General features: G+C 39.9%; 1 protein-coding gene across 2 annotated transcripts in view; it reads right to left on the bottom strand.

Annotated features, from left to right (window-relative positions):
• TAOK3 (TAO kinase 3) overlaps positions 1 to 19,220 on the bottom strand; it is a 48,888-nt gene extending 29,668 nt beyond the window's left edge. Inside the window, exons 1-10 of one of the 2 annotated variants that reach the window (XM_009703448.1) lie at positions 19,155 to 19,220; positions 17,692 to 17,902; positions 14,121 to 14,192; positions 12,992 to 13,093; positions 12,485 to 12,530; positions 11,531 to 11,627; positions 7,846 to 7,959; positions 6,650 to 6,741; positions 4,502 to 4,595; positions 2,951 to 3,032 (exon numbers count right to left, since the gene is read on the bottom strand). In XM_009703448.1, coding sequence (XP_009701750.1) covers positions 2,951 to 3,032; positions 4,502 to 4,595; positions 6,650 to 6,741; positions 7,846 to 7,959; positions 11,531 to 11,627; positions 12,485 to 12,530; positions 12,992 to 13,093; positions 14,121 to 14,192; positions 17,692 to 17,811 — 819 coding nt within the window. In that variant the 5' untranslated portion in view covers positions 17,812 to 17,902; positions 19,155 to 19,220. Of the gene's footprint in view, positions 1 to 2,950; positions 3,033 to 4,501; positions 4,596 to 6,649; positions 6,742 to 7,845; positions 7,960 to 11,530; positions 11,628 to 12,484; positions 12,531 to 12,991; positions 13,094 to 14,120; positions 14,193 to 17,691; positions 17,903 to 19,154 lie in introns of those variants that run through there. The other variant, XM_009703449.1, reaches the window with a different exon arrangement.
• Positions 19,221 to 19,440: the final 220 nt, after the last annotated feature.

The raw sequence follows: 19,440 nt of genomic DNA, 5'->3' as shown, positions 1-19,440 counted from the left end.
GGTCGTGGGGGGGGGGGGGGGCGGAATAAAAAGATACCAGGCACCGAAGAGAGAGTACAAACAAGCTCGTTCATCAGCCTTTACTTGGAGAGAGAAGACACGAGTTACATATTCTCTCTGGTCCAGGCTTAAAGCAAGGCCAGAAGCAAGCGCAAAGCTAGCTGTTCAGTAAAGAGTGCAGTGTTTCGATTTCTCTCTTCAAGAACCAAGCGGCTCAGAAACAGCCATGAAAATGCATTTTACTGAGCTGAAAGAGCAACAACAGAAGCCATAAAACAAAAGCTTAGAACAAAAATCAGCATGAAAAGGCTGTCAGGTAGACACAGAGCCGCAATCTAACCTACTGTGGAAATTAAGCAAAACACCCAATGGAGCTAGCAACTTCTCTCCTCAAATATTTAAGAAAAACTGAGTCCTGTTTACCTGGTGTGGAACAGCAGCATGCCATGCAATTCTTACCAGCAGCTATGTATGGCAACCAGAGGAATAGCAGGGCCACTAATCAACTTTAAAGAAAGAAAATACTTAAAAGAAAAAAAAAATCCTGATGGAAAAGGAGTTGGACAGGATTTCATACATCCCTACCTTCTAACTGAAGGCTGCTCCTGAATTTCCCAAACACAAAGTCCTTGGAGTTATAAGCAGTTACTATACTTCTCAGGTAAACTTGAAACCCAATGACTTAAACTAGAACAGATTTATGATTCACTGACAAAACTTTGGCAAACTCTGGACACATCACTCAAACACAGGTCCCCCTCCTACGTGCTCTTGGCAATTACGAACTTGTACAAGGCATTTTCCAAAACAATACAGTTATTTCCAAAACAAGTTCTAATTAATTGGGTTCAGTATAGAAACTATTCAAGGGATATAAACAACTTTTGGTTTTGGTGGTTTGATTAGGGGAAGAAGTTAACCTAGGCCTGCCCTGTTAGTGCTACTTTTAACAGCTAAGTATGATGAGTGAATATAGAAGAGAAGCAAACACGTTACAAGATGTTAATGAATCAAGAGGAATTGCTCAAAACCCACCTAGGACAAAGAAAGCATTGGAAAATGGCGATCAGAATCACAAACAGAAATACAACACTGCACGACTATAGAGAGAAGTTGAAAAAAACGTGATGTCTGGAAATACACAATAAACAAAAAATAGATGCAGAGTATGTTTGGTAAGTAATAGTATAAGGAGGGATGTACCGTTGGCATCAATCAATGAACTTGTCAAGACTTCTGCACCAGACAACAGTCAAAAGAACGCAGCATCAGAACCTCCTACTGTAACACCACAGAGCAGAGCTGAGCCAGCCTTCCCCAGCTCCCACGTAACCGCACCTGGAGTAACATTTCACCATATGTATATCAGTGCCAGAAATGCCCGTCCAGCAAGAGGAACTTTAGACAAAAACACCAAACGAAAAAGCAGATCAGAAAGGCCCAAATGAGTGATTTACAAGAACAGGGCAAAAACAAGAGCTGAACTGAGATCAGGCAGAAAGATCATGAAAAGATACATATTCAAAAGGTATGAACAGATGAAGAATTAATCATGCTCACATTAGCATGACTAGAGAAAAAAGGTTAAGATAACCTTCCTGAACTTCATCGGCATCTGTCAAAAAAAGACAAGACAGGACAGTTCAGAGCACGCCACAAAACACAACCCTGCTCTGGCCAGGAGATAAATGTCAGTCATCCAGTCTCTTTCCATTTCTAATACCCACGTTCCTTTAAATAATCAGCCACTACCATAAATCTTTATTAAAAAAGCTCAATCCTCTGATCATGTGAAACGTAACTCTCAAAGTACTACTAGCTCTGCAAAAGACTTCCTATTGCCTATGCATCTTACGAAGACTAGTTAAGTCTAGATTTTGAGTAGCAATTAAAATGGCTTTTTAGATTTTCTATCACTTCCACAGAGAAAGCCTGTAGCAAGTTACAAGCCTTAAATCTCACTGAAATTGCACATAAGCTTGGTAGCAAGTATTGCCTTTACACAACAGAAAAATAACATTTTTCCTTACTAGAGAATGTAAGCAAAAAAAAAAAAAGGAGCATCAGCAAGTTAACAGTTACATTACTTTACACAAAACTGCACAACTGCTCACTTTCACACAAGTTGCACCAAATTATAGTTCCCTCACTCCCTCTGCCCCATTTAGAGGGCAAACAGGGTTACCTCCAGTTTCCTCCCTCATTTCTGTCCACTTTTTCAGAAATCACATAGAGCAGCACAGTCACAACTCAGGGTGTCCTACTGACAGCACAGTGTAGCAGAGAGGCTGGTGAAAATTCCTGCTTCACCAAAGCAGTAGGAAACAAGTCCTGCCTACACAGAAAGCTAATAGTTGGAATTCACTTCTGAAGCATAGATTTAACTAACCCAGGTCTGGACCTGTTTGTCCTTGACAATACTTTCAGTTAAAGTATGTACAGTATTGTCTTGGAAAAAAATTATTAAAAAAATAAAGATTAAATCCTTCTATCCCCCTCCTGCTGACAGGTCCTTCCTTCAGCTAAAAACACCTGTTACACTACTATCCCTTGAGGCTTGCAAGTTCTTTAACACAAATGTAACCTCTGCAGACCTCTGGGGCATAAGAGGAGCAGGGTGCTGGGCTGCTCCCCCAAAAAACTCCTCACCCAATAGTATAACGGTTTTACCACACAGCCTACTTCTACTTCTCTCCAGTAGTTCAACTCTTGAGCATCATGTTATAAAGAGAATTGTGACTGACGTTAACAGGCAAAGTCAGGAAACAAAATTAAACAGCCTAAAATACTCCAGCCTAAAATACTCTTCAGAAGACCTCAAAACTCTTAGTGATTCAGACAAGAGCAAAACCAACAATTTTTTTTGAAAGGGCAAATATTTGTTCATTATCTTTAGAATGATTTTGGTGGAGAAACAGATTTTTCTTCTGGAAAAGATTTGAAAAATTACCCGTAACAGATCTGTTGATGATGGCCTTTCCTGAGGTATTTTTTGTAAGCAGTAATCAACAAATCCCCTAAAGGAGTCTGACCTGTAAATAAAAAAAAAGTTCTAAATGAAAAAAAGGCTTAGGATCTGAAATACATGCAAATTTATAGTGCAAAGCAAAAGAAAAACCTTGACTAATTTGTTCTTAAGTTCTAGGGCAGAGAAATGAACTGGACTTTTCCAAATTCTGAGTAAGTTGATTCCATCAGTTATTTCAACAGTTAAGGACTATTGAAACAGACATGGACACACAATCATCCCCAGTCACAAACTGAAAACCAAGCAACAACTATTGTGTACCAGTCATTGTTTTCAATTTTACTTCAACTACTTAAAAACAGACAATAATGAAGTTATTGGAAATTCCAGAAACACACTCGTTAAGTTAGCTGATGAAACGGCTCTATTCTCTAGAAGCTTCCAACCATTTTTAACTCCGAGTCAGTAAAGTGCCTTGATACAATGCTTAGTTCAACAAAACTTTAGGCTGTAAGGTTGCATCACAACTGAAAAGAAGAAAACTGATCTTCTAGGTGCCATTGAACTCGAAAACAGCATAAAAGGCACCTTGCTTACTCCCTGCATTCTCAAAGCCACAGAGAGCAAACAGGTGACTATAAACAAACTGCCTGCAATCAAGAATACCGATTCTTATACTGTATTCACAAGTTGTCTCTACTCTGCATTGCAAATTCTGCACAGAAGAACACGGGTATCAGTGCACAGATACGAGACCAAGTTCTTTGAGTCTTGAAAAATGGACGAGAGAGACAATGAAATAAGGAAACTGAAGTGGAGTGGTTTTGATAAAATGATTAGCAATGAAATAATTATGCTGCTTAAATGCCTAGCAGTATAACTGGGGGAACTTTACACCTCTCCAGGAGCTACCATTTCAAGCCATCTGCAGACTCCGCCAAGCATCACTCGATAGCTACCTTCCACTCTTGGATACAGAGAACAGGAAACGGGGTAACTCCTTTGCTCCCACAGAATAACAAAGCATTTTTGTATCAAAGTCAGATTCTGGAACAAGCCTGTAGCATGGGGAGTATTTACTGGCCACAGAGCTCTGATGACTTTTGAAGTCACTCACTGGGAAAAAAAAAATAAAATCTAATTACCTCTGTATCCTGTGTACTTCTCCCCTCGCTTTCTCCACATTTCAGTTGCACAACAACGCTAACAATTCTTCTGTCAGGGATCTTTTGCAGCTGCAAACTTTGATGATGCTGAGTTACGGCTGGCTTAATGCATCCAAGAATATTTTAATTCCTACAGGATCTACAGCCCCGTAATTAACACCTCCACACATTTAGATTGTAGCACAGCCAAAGAGAGAGAAGGTCAAAATTGAGCCTGCCTACACAGGAGCATTATTTGAGAATGCAGTCAAATCACTATGCTACAACAAACACCTTTCTTGTCAGACTTTAAGCATGCAGAGAGCATCACAGAGCATTTTCAGGGAAATAAAACAAACAAAAAAAAATCTGGTAATAGCTCTCTTACCATTCATTTGACTGTAACGTAGGGGAATCATTCTGGGCTATGTGATATAAGGCACTCATTGCATTCATGTTGAAAAGTGGAGGCTTCCTTTCAGCTAGAAAGAGAAGAGAAAGGTGTGATAAGGCAGTCTGGAAAGAAAAGGAGAAAGATACAGAAGTATGAGCCGGGTATCACTGCTAAATCAATAGCTCATTACTGTTGTCATCACATTTAAGCTAATTATTTTAATACTCTAGGTTAGACCAGGATAACCACTCAAGGAAAGCAGCTATTCACTTGAAGAGGGGATGATGAAATCCAAAGAGAACAGGATGCAAGTTGTAAAGAAAAGTTTCCAGTAAATTTTACCTTAACTGCTACACTTCATACCTGACCTGCTACGGTAAGATCAGCAGAAGCTGACTAAAACAGAGCTTAGACATAAAGCATGTCAGGGCTTGGAAATTTATCTATCAGTCCCTGTGGATCTTTGATGCGCTGCTCTAGCATCCGTATTAAGGGAAAAGAGTGGCTGCCTGTTTCCTTTGTCATGGGCAGTCACCTGCAAGTAGGATAGTTTGCCAAAGTCACCTCCCCAGATGTGTCGTTAACTCCCCCTAACTAAAATTCTTCCTAGTCCTTGCACCAAGAGGACACCCACCTACCAGCCCCTGATCTTTCAGGAGTGCAGCAGATCTCACACAGAAATTGAGACAGGCTAGTTTTCACCACCATTTAAAGTCAGTCATGCCAATTAGCCGATGATGCCAGGATTTTTAAGTTCATGTCAGGTCAGAGCAATCACTTGTCCTTGACATGCAGCATGCATGCAAACCACCGCATTTTCTTTTCTTTAAGCACTACTTACTTTTGCTACACAAGAAATTAAGACATCAGCATTCAAAGCAAGCCAAGGTCCTCAACAAGAGATTTCCTCCCACTCCTACCTGACCCCATGTTCAGATATGGAATCATGCAAAGGCAAAGTTCAAAGTTTTAAAAAAATTTTAATACTTGTCAAAAGGGTGATATTAAAAAAAGCAAACCCATTGAGTATATAAAATGGCTTTGAGGTTCTTGACTGAAAAGCTCCATAGAAATTCTAATATCAAAACTAAGTGCCTATGTAGGGCAGCACAGTATCTATTCTACTACTGTGATTTACTCCTTGAGAGGCTGTAACACACCTAAACTCCACACACACAAAAAAAATTAAGAAAAATAATCAGCGGGCATGTGGAAGAACCGAAGTCTAAAACTTCCAATTTTGGCATTCTTTATTTCAAAATACAGACTGTGTCAGCAAGGCACTAGTGCTGGCACACAAAATACAACACTGGAAGTTACTAGTCATTTACACCATTACCATCTCCACACTGGAGTCAACATTTCTTCCCATTCTGTATGTCCCCTTCTTTGTTATCTTATATATGTTTCTGCCGATTAAACATTTATAAATAACATTTTCAGTGAACTTGTCCTCACAGTAAGTTCTTGATGTACTGTTGTTAAGTATAATCCATATCGAGGCTATTTTTGAAAATAATCTACTCAGCACATGCAATGTCAATATTCAAACTTAAAATGCACACATCTGCTCTGTATACCTGCTATCACATCTACATCTGCTTCAAGTTGTGTGGATGCGTATCATTTGCCCTTTGCAGCGCAAACCCTTTTCTTCTCATGTAAAGAACCTGTCCACGTTGATTCATGTCACAAATTTTCAGCTGAGATTGAAGGTTTTTGTTTCAGAGAGTGGAGAAGTAAGAAGAATTGAAAATTAAATGTAGGTCCCTTCTGACACAGAATTCTTAGGACACGAGTTCCCTTGACATAAGAGCTGGCACAAAAATCCAGCTTGAAAAACAGACTACAAACCATAGTTTCCTCTCATACAAGACTGGAATCCTCTAGTTAAGGGAATAACTGGACATACCAGATTAACCTTAAAGCACAGCAGCATTAGTGGCTTGCTCTTGATTTACCAGTGAGTAGAAGATATAACTCAACTGTCAGTGCTTTCCAAGTCAGGCTTTTTAAAGAAAACAAACAAACAAAACCCAAAACAAAACTTATGAGGAATAAAAATCTTCCATTTTTTCAGGGCTTCCTAGTAAATACTGCAGACAGTTAATTATTCATCTGAGCTGCCAAGTATTTACTCACCTAGCTCAATACACGTGATACCAAGAGACCAGACATCCACCTTTCCATCATACTGTCCCTCGTCCATAGCAAGGATCACCTCTGGTGCCATCCTACCAACCACAGCGCAAAACACATGGGTTAGGGGATACAAATTGTGACTCCCAGCACGTCACTTGAAATGCGATGGTTTCATCATCTTCAGCAGTGCAGCGGACCAGACCTTGAAGAGCCAGCATGGAGGCGAGTAAAGCCATGCTGAAGTGAAACAATGCTTGCCTGCGCTAGCAACTCTTCCAAGAGGCGGTTTAAGAACGGAGAGCAAGTAAGAGGTCAACCTGATCATCTTGTTGTTAGCACAACATGCTGGCACATGGGAAACCCCCACCAATCTCAAAGGCATTGTACCTGCAGGCAGACAGCAAGGGCTGGGAGAGTCTTAAAGGCATCACCTGCATTCTCACCAGAGATGGTGGGTTTTCCATTGGCATACCAGGAGAATTTTCCAGCAGATATATGCAGCGTGTGAGTGCAGCTATGAAAGGAACATGGAAATCCAGAACAGTGGGGAAATACAGCGGTCCAGGATAAAGGGATTGAGGGGTGTGTGTGGGAGAAGCAGAAGGCCCAGCCTGCAAAAATTCAGCCTCTTAACTTTTGTTCTTCAAAGATGAAGCAGGCTTCCTGCCAAATGGACTTGTTCGGAGGTGGGGCGATAGGTGACCTCCCATCAATGCCTGGGGCGTCTGCCACAAAATAAGTGGAGCATAAAGCTATGTTGCTATGCTGGTCCACTATGTTAGGAATGCCAAGCAACTCAAGTGACCCTTAAGCAAGTTTCTTCAAAACAGAATACCCAATACTTCAAAACACAGTAGCTGTGTGACTTCCAGTCTGCATGGCCAGATTACCAGCATTTCCTTTCTCCATGTGGTTGTCTTAGTTCCATTACATATGGCAAGTGTTAATAATTTTTAAGCCAATGGCATTACAACAGTCAAAACATTAACTGGTGTCATTTCAAAGTGCTGTACAGTCTACCTCTACTCACAGACACCAAGGAAGAACACATTTCTTGAAGAGCTAGACATAGGGATTTTATGAAAACTGCTTGGTTAATAAAGTTCTTATGCCAGATATTATTTTCAGATTGTGAAACACTGGAAAAGGAAGAGAGCAGTCTTATAAAGCACTGAAGTATTGCAGGTTTTACTCACCAGTAAGGCGTTCCCACAAAAGAATTGGCAGGGGAGACTATAGATGCAGACCCAAAATCAGCTAGTTTTACTTGACCTGGTTCTGTTAGAAGAATATTTCCAGCTTTAATATCTCTTTAAAAGAAAGAAATAAAAAAAGACAAGTATAGTTTTGGTTACAGTAGAATAACTTTCAAAAATTTACAAACACACTGAAGTCCACTAACTTTTTCTCAATTAAACATTTATAAAAACATGAGAATATTTAGAAGTCGAGTATTACAGAAAGCTAGAAAAATGAGACACATGGGTTTTTGGGGAATGGAAACCTGGCTGTACCCAAAAAGGGAAGGGGGTGAGGGAAAGAAGAGATGTGCCATGGTTGCAAGGTTGAGGCCCCAAACTGAGATCCAGAAGAGATGTATCCTAATACCCAGCTGTGACACCCATAAACAATACCAGATGTGTTATTTTCATCTTTCAAATGCCCTGGGCTCCCTTATCTGATCCTTCCTACAACTCTCAGATAATTCACACATTTAAGAGATTAACGATAATGACACTCCTGAAACAAAAGGGACAAGATACATTCAACACGTTTGGCACTGTAAGTGTCAAAATTCCAGCAGTAAGTGAGATAATTTGAAATTAACTGCCCATGAAATGCTGAGAAAGGTTAACTCAATTTTCATACCTTCCATGACACTCGGCAATGACCCTATTCAAAGTTTGAGACAGACTTGTCAGTTCTATCCAAAACATTTTTTGTTCCACCCATCTGACATAAAAGGAGGAGGATTGCTTTAAGAAATTCAAGTCTACTTACACATTGCCAGCTGAAAATCACAATATAGTGAAAGTTCCTTAAAACCCTGACACAGCACTTCAATAACAAAGGGAAAACTGCACACTAGGTATGCCATAGATGCCTTTACACGGGCAAAGCTATTTGCTTTTGCAAAAGCAGACCCCCAACATAAATGGAATATGCGTAAAGGATCCCTGTCAGCAGGCTGTATACACCATGTATACATAGTCTCCTCGCCATCTCTTCAAAAAACATCATGTGTCTTTACACAAAAAAAAGCATCAAGAATAATATCAGCTCTTCTTATCCGGTGCTCTAACTCCAAGTCCTTAAACATCCAAGCCAGTTACCAGCAGTAGCAGACCTCCAACACAAGCAAGTTACTGTGTATTGCCAAATGCATTCATACTCTGACCCTGTGAAAACTGAGCTAATTAGATAAATGGGAAGGGAAACAAAGCTATCCTGTATTTGCTGCAGAGGAAGAGCATACACTGAATTATCACACAACAGCTGAAGCATAATGATTTGTGCATTAAACACAAATCCAGTATTACTGTAGACCTAGAGAACAGGTAAGCTGAAAGACCCTTTAAATTTAGCATGATACAAACATTGGTGAAGTGTCTGTCTCCACAGGGCAGCACGAAGGACAGGCAAAGCTGGGATAAAGACAGTCATGGAGATAGGAATTTACTTACAATATTTCAGCAGCACAGCCCGAGTAAGAACCTCTATTCCCCCATTCCCAGGATAGTACCACTTCAAAACTAATATTATGGAATTTTTCACACACGTGCTACTCGAATACATCCTGACTTGTCTTCATGTTTTGGGTCTGTGCATCTGCCACTTCTGCTGGAGGACAAATGCTAAAGATGTCCTGTATGCGCAGCAATGAACACCTCAGAAGTACAAAAGAGACAGCAGAGGCTGTCCTCTTTGATGTCATCTCCACTGCTACCTTCACTGTACAACAACCAACAAAAGCCTCAACAGCCACAGTAGGTATCCGCAACCGTGTTTGCTAACTTAGGTTTGCCTCGTTCCTGCAATTAAACAGAAAATAACCTCATCCTTTGCCATCCCATAGCACGGGATTAGAACGAACCGGTAGCAGAGCTGAGGGAGCTCAGGTGAGATGAGAGACTTGCTTTGCTCCAGCATCTCCACAAGATGTCCCTCCGTTCTAGGTCACACTCGTCTTGCCTGCCTTCCTGTGGGACAGGGAAACCACAGCTGTCCCCGCTGCCACCTTCGGTCCCTTCTCATTCAGCATTTGCTTTACTTTTCACAGTGCTACTGGAACTTGGCACAGCAGAGGCGAACACGGTGCTTTCCATCAGGCGTGCCATTCCCCTGCACTTGTGCACATCAGCATCGCTGAACAACCAAGGTAGGAAACGGCACTCCTGCGCCTCTCCTATTTAAGATACAACTTCTATCAGAAAACTAGGAATCTCTCCATGATCCTCTCTTCTGAGAAAAGACTTGCCTTCCCATCTCAGAAGTTAAAAGGCAGAATAGCCCTTGGAAGAAAACCAGCTAGAGAAGACAGACCTGCATGGTACTTCTAGCAGTAACTGTCCTTACGGCCGCTCTCGGCACGCTGCAACAGCAAAGTTACTTTTTCCAGTTTGAAAGAGAAATAACCAGCTTTGTGCTTGATACGCAATAAGCATGCTAATGGAAAGTTCACACAGAGTAGCTAGCATTCAGTATGTGAAATTGCTGAATTTACAACACATTAATTGCACCATGTTAAAAAGTCCTAATGAGTATTGAAACAAACCAATTCTCAGTAGTGTCTATACATGGAGTTATTTACTATAAATAAGAATTCAATGTACTTTGAAAGCATGTAAAAAATTTCAAAACAGGTATTTTTATGCTTAAATAAGGGCATATATGCAAAGACCTGATCAAAAATAATCTTATTTTAATTTCATAAATTGGCATTCATGTTTAATATTTTACTTAAATATGATTTAATAACCATGTGTAGATATGCCCCAAATAGTTATTCTAACAAGTGACAAATAATTCCTGTCTGTAAAAACCCCTCACTGACTCAGCCTCAGATACACCAATTTTCTGTCTCTAGCTTGCCAGTAGACTACAAAGAGGCTTTTAGCCCCATAAACCAGTCTCAAGTCGCCTCATTCTGATGACTCCTTGCTCATTACACTAATCTAGTTCTCACCCATTTCACAAGTCCCTGACATATCAGTAGTACCCAAAATTAGACAAAAAAGCATAAAATGAGAACATGCAACATTGTTGACAAATGAGCCAAAAAAAATCCAAACTCCTGAAAAATACTACATTATGAAAGACACCACATTATGAAAGACAGATTTAGGAGCTGCCTCCACAAGCAGCCTGTTAGAAAATCTTCCTCTGCCTGTGTGCTCTGATTTTTCCTAAAGTAGTTTTACCCTTGACTTATGCCTTCATCAACTGATTTCTGAAAGCATAAAGTTTTACTTACTCATATGTAAAAAATTCTCACAATATCTAGTCTTAAAAATAGTGTAGCTCTATTACTCCACTTTATTTGGCAAATTTAGGGTGATATTTTCGTGACTGTTTACTGCCAACATTCACGTGTATTCTTTGTTACCAGGGTCTGCAGAGAAAAATTGCTAACATGTAAGAGAATTCAGCACAGGAAATAGCCACACAAAATCATTTCAACCAAAAAAAAAAAGCACTCCTTAACAGCCAACAACTTTTATTTATACATCTACCCTGGCATTAGGAGTACTGACATGTCTGTTAGAGAAAATGTTGGTATAATAACCTTCATCAAAGTTGCTTAAACAAAGTGAAGCAATTTTCAGATTCCAGAGAGAAGAAGATGGAAGGACCTGCAGCAGCACCAAGCTCCAGCCTTACCTATGAATCTTACAGTGAGAGTGCAGGTAGGCCAGCCCCTGCAAGGCACCGTGGGTGATGGCAGCAATCTCCACTTCCTGAAGTGGTTTCTTGTGAACTACAGAAAAAATTCAAGAAAAATCCTCAGTAAGTGTGATCTTTTCCAGAGAAAGTCTTTTTAAAGAGAAGGAACCCCACCAATTTTGCTAGCTATGAGGTGAACATCAGCTTCATCGTACTAGTTTCCTATGGCCTGATGGCCATTAGTAGCTCTGAGTCTATGCACAGCCTGTGCATGCATTTCACATCATTGGAAACCACATTTTTCTTCACATTCCTGCCAGGACCAACAGTTACTTCTAACACCAGGAGATATGTCTGAGTGCAACTTGCCAAATGTATTCAAAATACTCATTCAGTCCTTAGCAAGGAAACATCCTACTTCCCCCCCCCCCAATAGCCAAAAAAAAAACCAGGAAAATGAGGAATACCAGCTACAAAGAGATGCCCCAAAGGGCCTTCCATATATCCCTAAGTAGGACCAGTATGTGCCTTTGGCTGAGTGTATCTTAGATACAAAGATATGGCCCACAAAGTTGTTTTTTCAAACTTCGGCTTAGATTCCCTATTCCTCTGCAGAAGCTGGTGTTCTAGTTTTGAGGTCATACCAGTCTCCTGGTTCTATAAACCCATCTGTAATTATTCCTACAAACTGCAAGGCAAGGACAAAGGTGATCTCTGCAGGTTTTTGTTACAGACATTCAGAAAACAGGCAGTGTGCTTCAGTCATTCAGGAAGCACAAATTACAGGAACATCGCTATATACATTTATACCTTCATTTTACAACAGATAAACATGCATGCCAACCACACGTAGCATAGTAGCACCGGCCTACCAGTCTGTGAGAAAACAGCCTCCCACTATACTCAGAAGGGGCACTAGCAAAAAGAAAATCAAAGCCTATATAAACTTACCCTCTAGCAAATCAGAAGCTGATCCTAAACAGTACTCCATAACCAACTGCAAGAAAAAAGCATGCTTTTAAATAATAGGGTAGACACTTGCCCACAAATAGTTACTACCTGAATGGCTGAGAAACAGCAGCAGCAAATAAAACCTGAAGTTGCAAGAAATGCAGTAAGCGATGAACAAAATAAAACGCTCCCAACATTCCATCAATGTCAAGACATCTTTCATTGTTGTAAGGTTTAGGCACTGAGAAGTTTTTCAGGAGATACTGTAGAGGATGTTCCATAATAATTGTTTAACCTGCACGCACACAGAGGCCTGCCCCAGAGAAGCAGGGATTTGTTCCAATATCCTAAATATCTACTCCCTTTAAATTACCTGGAAGCTTCTTCAGATAAAAAGTAGCATGGTATGAATACTGTTGCATGTAAAGACACTGCACGTAGTGAATATTTGATTGCTGTACTGCACATTTTCCGTTCATGAAGACCTCTAAATGTTGCATCACTCACCCATGCTGTATGCTCTTTCAGGTAACAGCCCTTATACTCTATGGTGTTGGGGTGCTTCAGCTGTTGTAGAAACTTGACTTCTTTGATGATATCCTGCCATTTCTAATAAAAAAAGGCAAAAAGGTATAAATACATTTCTCTGCTTAACCCCTCACATACTGTCATACACCACACACTGTAGCACAGTCTGAAAAGCAAACATAAAACTACTTTACAATGTGAAGACGGTAAGAGTCATAGTTGCAAAAGCACAAGCGTACACCAGTTGTCTGGATCCCCATTACACCGAGACCCTCCCCGCCTCAAGACATAGTTAAACAGCTGGAGGATTCCAAAAATGTATTTATTTTTTTCATCTTAACTGCAATACATTCTACTTAAAGCATTACTACTGTTTTGCATATTGAACTGTCCAATGGTCTCAAACTTAGTAACAAACCCACCTGCCCCAGGAGACACTACCACCTATATAATACATGCTAGAGACAGCAGCAGTTAGCTGTTCGCTTCCTTCTGTAATGCAGCACAAAGCCACTAACATCTGGAAGACCTCAGCACATGTGGGAGACCAACAAGTAAGCAAGGAAAAATGAGTTTAACACACCCCTGTTTGCTCTTAACAAACACGTTCTCCACTGCACGTCAATGCACCAACCCAAATGAACAGAGTCAATCCAAGTTCAAAGCACCGCAACACAAAAATAAGAGGAGCAACTAACAAGAAACAATTGAAGTGAGACTGATTTTCTGAATACAAAGTCTATGCAATTTTAGATTATAGATCCTAAAAAGTGTTTCAAGTCAGGTACACATTTCAGTCGACAACTCCAAGCGTTGTGGTCATGGGTCCAGTAGCCAGTGTGTTCTTAATATACTTATTACTGAAATAACCACTATACAAGCATTTTGAATTCCCATTCACTTCCTTAAACTGAACTTTTTGTCAAAATTTGCATAGACTCATTTTCCCTCCACAAACCTCTATGCTTCCTATGGAAGCGAGCAACAGCTACCACATTAAAAAGCTGGTCTGCTAGGGTCAAATGAAATATGTGGCTAACTTCCCTGTTCAGATTTACATTATGGTTGCAATAGCTTCTACATGCAGAATCGGCTTTATTCATCTTACCTCATTTGTCTGCTTTCCACTATAGGACATTTTCTTGACTGCCACCACCTCATTAGTGTGGGAATTCGTAGCCTAGAGTAGGGAAAAAGAAATAAATCGAAAAAAGTATCTTTTTTTTTCCTCCTCATGGAGTGAGCTGTGCCTTTGGCAAATGCAGGCTTTTTTCTCCTATATCACATCCTTGCAAGCTCCTACGCTTCAGAGACATTTTCCTCGTGACAGGATTTACCAGACATCTATTATGACACTTTTTCCTCACTTCATCTATCTGTCCATATCCACTGTTCCTCCCTCGGCCCTTACTGCATTTGCTATTAAGGCCCAATATTGCACCTACTGAGAACATGCAAAATACAGTTTTACTGGAATTCCAGTAAAAATAGTTTTAGATAAACCTTTGGAAAAATGTTTTCCAAAGAAACAAATAAAGGGGTGTATCATAATCTCTGTAATTTTATCCAAAACCCCCATACAGCACTGATATTCTTAAACAGTTATTTCAATTTCCAATTTCAAGAAAATGCTTCATTCTGGAATTTATCTCAATCAAGAGAGGCAACCTTCCTTTCACTGCACCAGATCTCAGTTTTGCAATTAATATTACTCAGTCACCCAAATTCTACTTCTCTGCAGCCTTTATGATAGGGGGATGGCAACTGCAGGCTGAAAACTCAGTTTTAGAAGGAGCTCTACTTGCCTGGATTGGCATTGCCCTCGTTTCTGCATGTTAAGGACAGAAAACTTGAAGATTTTAGTCTTTAAAAAGTTGTTGAAATCCCCGTACCTCCAACCACTTACCATTTTTGGGACAAAAAATTAGTGACAGTTAAAAGCTTAGAATCCAATAGAAGCTAAATGCAGTAAACCCTTCTTTCAACTGTTTGAGAGGACAAGTACTATACTTTCAAGTAACGTATTAGTGAAAGACATTTCATGATGCATACAGTGACTTCAAAGAAAAATGATGTTGAGTGAACCACCAGAGCACAGGAATTACTAAAGGGAGCTGACACGCTTAAGACTCTTCACAGCACACACTCCTCTTCCAATGAATTAGAGAAAGCTGAAAACCAGTAACTTTTGCAGAAGGCAAAACCCTTCCTAACCACTCACCATCCTGATTCAGCACACAAAAGATCAAGAGTATTTCACTTAAATAGATGAATTAATGCCGGTGTTCTAAAGAAATTTCCAAGTATTTCTGTCTGTTACATTAATTCCAAGTATCTTCACGTGAACATGGTATTTCATTTCAGCCATTAATTTTTTGCCAAATGGCACACTGCCATGTTCTCACAGTTGTGGGTGAAGTTCTTACTGTACCAAGCGCTTGGGATCCTCCCGGTTGAAATACCTTACAGGGCTGTACGAGCATACTTGACAGAAATATCCACTGGCTGAAGTGGTTTTGGCCATACTTGTAGATCTTCAGTGAAATGCTTGTCAGAAACAAAGCAGATTTTGCTTTCAAAACCTCCTTTACACTGCCCTCATCTGCTTTATCACTTTTCTGTATTTCTAACATGGGTATAAGGAGGTTGTTTTTGATGAAAACTATTCTTTTGAAGTCAAGTGCGAAATCAACTTAGTTGATTTCAAGTCAAGTTAGCATCAACTTTAAAACCTTGTGAGAAGTGACATTTTTTTCCTTAAGCCTTTTGATATGAAGTATCATTTCTTTCAAGCAAGAAAGGAAATTTCAAATTATCTTGCCAAGCCTTAGCAATAGTATACTGGAAAACAAAATAACTCACAAAAATTGAGCTTAAATTGAAGTTTACACCAGAATAATCATATTAATCCACAATAACAACAGTGCCAAGACACAGATCAATGTATTTGCTGTTTGTAGTAGTGCAATCACCATCAAGCTTGGAGGACGCAGCTGCTGCTAGGATATTGCGAGAAGCTTCAGCCTGGCTAAACTCTCCAATGTTTTTAAAGCACAGACCAGCTAAATCGAGCATCCAGGGAAAGGAGGAAAAGCAGCATTGGAGAATCGCAAGTCACTGTGGTTAGGTAAAAGACATATCAGTTGTAAGCCTGCTTGGTAGAGTGGATCTCTAACACTCCTTGCGCTCCTCCCCTGGAAGTAAGAGGAATTTCTGAACACCAGAACTGTATGATAAAGGTGGCACCTTCACCACTTCATCTTTACCCCAAAGCATACCATGCATCCTTTCCCTTTGGTTTTCAAAAACACTGCATAGGACCTCCCTACTCCCATCTGACAAAATGCCTGCTCTTCTTCGGGAGTGGACCAACATGTATTCTAAGTTTTACAGCCTCATCCTCTTACACATTTAGCACATTGAACATTATAATTTCACCAACCTGTCACTTACTCCAACATCTAAAAGTGCCTGTCCCACTGCTGACAATCACCACGGCAGAACCCCCCCTGTATCATCACTACCAGATTATACATTGAGGAATTATATCGTTATCCCTCAAAACACACATGCACTGCTTATCTGACACAAAATATCAGGCTCCCCTCCTGTTCTAACAATAGTTCCACCAACATCTCCATCCCTTTACATAACTATAAACAATAAATTGGAGTGCTTGCAAATAATTCATACTGCCAGCTTTGGGAGTTACAGGCGTAAGGGTACTTACCTAAATACTTTAATGTCTGATATTCAGAGACCCTAATTCTAGTGAACCTGATCTTCTGGAGTGACAGGCCATGCTACCAAGCAGCTTTAATTTGTCTTTCACTGATTTTTTTTCACACCAATTTCTATTTTAGTTTCACTGATAGCAACTAGATTACAATTCTTTCCAAATCCAGTATTTTGGATTTGGTTTTGTTTGATACTAATTGCAAAAGCACTATTCTTCTCACTTTCCAGATTAGGTTCTCTTGACTGTATCGATTAACACAATACATCCTTCCCACTTGAATTCTCATTCCTTTTAGGACTTTCTCCTTGCTTTTGCCATGTAAGCCTTTGCTACTGAAGCGAGTGTATTATGAGATGGACATGGGGACAGGAGGGTGGCAAAACAAAATGGTATTTTAAAGATATCTCGAACTCCTGAATTATCAGAGCAGCAGAGAAACCATTCAAAAGCCTGAATGCAATTTGATGCTACTTCCACAGTATCTTCACCCAAGTAGCCACAGTATCAACTCATTAACAAAAGTAGCTTTTAACTCCAAATGCATTTTGAATCACTAATTCACTAGATCCATTAATTTGCAATCATTTACAAGCATATGAGCACCAAGTAGAGTATGTTGAAATTCCAGTTTGGCAAATTAATTTCCAACTGCTTAAATTCAACTTTCAGCATCAGACAGCACAAGATACCATATACTTAACCTGAATGGTTGGGTGCACTATTAATACTATAGTCAACTGTTACTATAAATACAGCTGTAACAGTAAAGAGCTCAGGAGTGCTCTGGAAACACCTCTTGTTGAGTTGTGTTACGAGAAAGCTAATACACACAAAGCACTAAGAGTTCAAAGGACACTCCCTCTTACGAATGCTGAAAATCTCTAAAATGTCACTCAACATGGTTCTGTTCTCCAAAAAGGCGGTATAGAACTATACTTACAAAGTATACTGCTCCAAAACTTCCATGTCCAATTTCATGTAAACCCACAAATATTTCCTCAGGATCATCTTTGTAGAACAGGTCAGCTATTTCTGGGTCCTTTGGCACCCCTTTGCGCATGTTGAACAGTATTATGAACTAGTTCGCGCTTTCAATTTCCAAACAATTTCTTCCTTCATCGACAAAGTAGCTTGTAGACAGCATTCAGCACCTGGTGAAAAAGTTCATCTTTAATCTGTTTCCCTTACGCACATTTCTATTCTCGCTCCTCTGACAGCAAAATAAGAGGAAACACTTTCAGTAGCAATAGACCTCACTATTGTTCCCTTCAGCTCATTCTTTTTAATTATTAGTCAAATTTAGATACAGAGATTAAAACGCATTCAGAGTACAACAGCTCTTTATCTCATACAGGAAGCAAGTGCTGCAGTTACACTAAAGTCCACTTGAAGACAAGAGTCCTGTTGCTATGCAAAACATCCTGTGATATGAGTTTGCTGTTCTTCATGCTGGTCTCATAATGTGTCAGTTTTTAGACTGTCATCATTGTTCCTCCTACTTTTCTCTGCTGTTTGTTTGCTTTATTTCTCTACTCCCACTTGCCAGCTGGTGCTAGTATAAAAGTTAGCTTCTTTTCCACAGAAACACTTCACAATCATATGATTTATTTACTTATTTATTTTTCAGAGCTATAAGACAGCTAGTGCTATTGGATTGTGATGGCTCCTAGGTCACAGAATTGCTTTTGAAAGATCCTAGACGCTATCATCTAAGGCAGATCTTTACCTCCTTAACATCTTTCTTTAGCATAAGCACGTAATTAGACAGCACAGGACTGAGCTGCACTTAAATGAAGATTTTAAATACTCATCCCCAAAATTTTATTTATGGGAGGAAAAAAAAACAAACCCAAACACCAGAAAGTTTCACATTTCCCATCAAAACATCCTGAAAAAGTTACATTGGTTCATTAGACATTGGTGTGCGAAGCGATGGCAGATGCCTCTACCCATCTGTTTTTGACTTCTGAAATCCAGCAGACTATCTGCAGGTGAGTCAACTGGAGCAGTTTCTAACAGCCTGGAGCAAGTCTCAAAACTACCTCCAGATACATAGTTCAGCACCTCATTTATTGAGACCAAATCTTCTCTGTGCATAAAAGAAAGACTCCTGAAAACGTACACTAAAACGTTCAGCATACCTCATGATATAAACCAGTGTAACATTTAAAGAGAGACCAGCTGAAATTTATCAATCGGATAAAATTAAAACTAAAACACACATAAAAGGCTTTAGAAGGTTTCAGACTGCAAGTGCCATCCAGATGGAATGATGACAGCAGAGCATAATTTTGGTCTGGGGCTGAGACGGTCTCCTCGGCTCAGGATGAGAAGTAACCAAGCAACAAGCACAAGAAATTGCGGTTCATTAGAGGTGCACAAAGTGCTCTGCGTGGAGCATACCTGGGTAACTGTGGCACAAAGCATGCTCCGTGGCTCAGATTCCTTTCAGCAGCATTGTCGCGTGCTCTCGGCCCCCCAGACTCTATGCGCTCTCTTATTCTGCAAAAGAAAACAAATATCAGTATTTAGACAAAGTATTTTAAGTTTTATACTTTATTCTAATACACAAAAATACTACATCTAGAAGAGATGATGGACTATGAAGGAACCATTTGAGAGGGCAGTTAAAAGGAGCACTGGCTGCAAACGCTAATGGTGTCTCCTTAGGTGACGATGTGTCTCCTTA

Source organism: Cariama cristata, unplaced genomic scaffold, assembly GCF_000690535.1.
Source record: "Cariama cristata isolate BGI_N322 unplaced genomic scaffold, ASM69053v1 scaffold11527, whole genome shotgun sequence".
Classification (NCBI taxonomy): Eukaryota; Metazoa; Chordata; class Aves; order Cariamiformes; family Cariamidae; genus Cariama; species Cariama cristata.
Note: the sequence above shows the minus strand (reverse complement) of the source record. Positions and strands in the feature narration are given on the sequence as shown.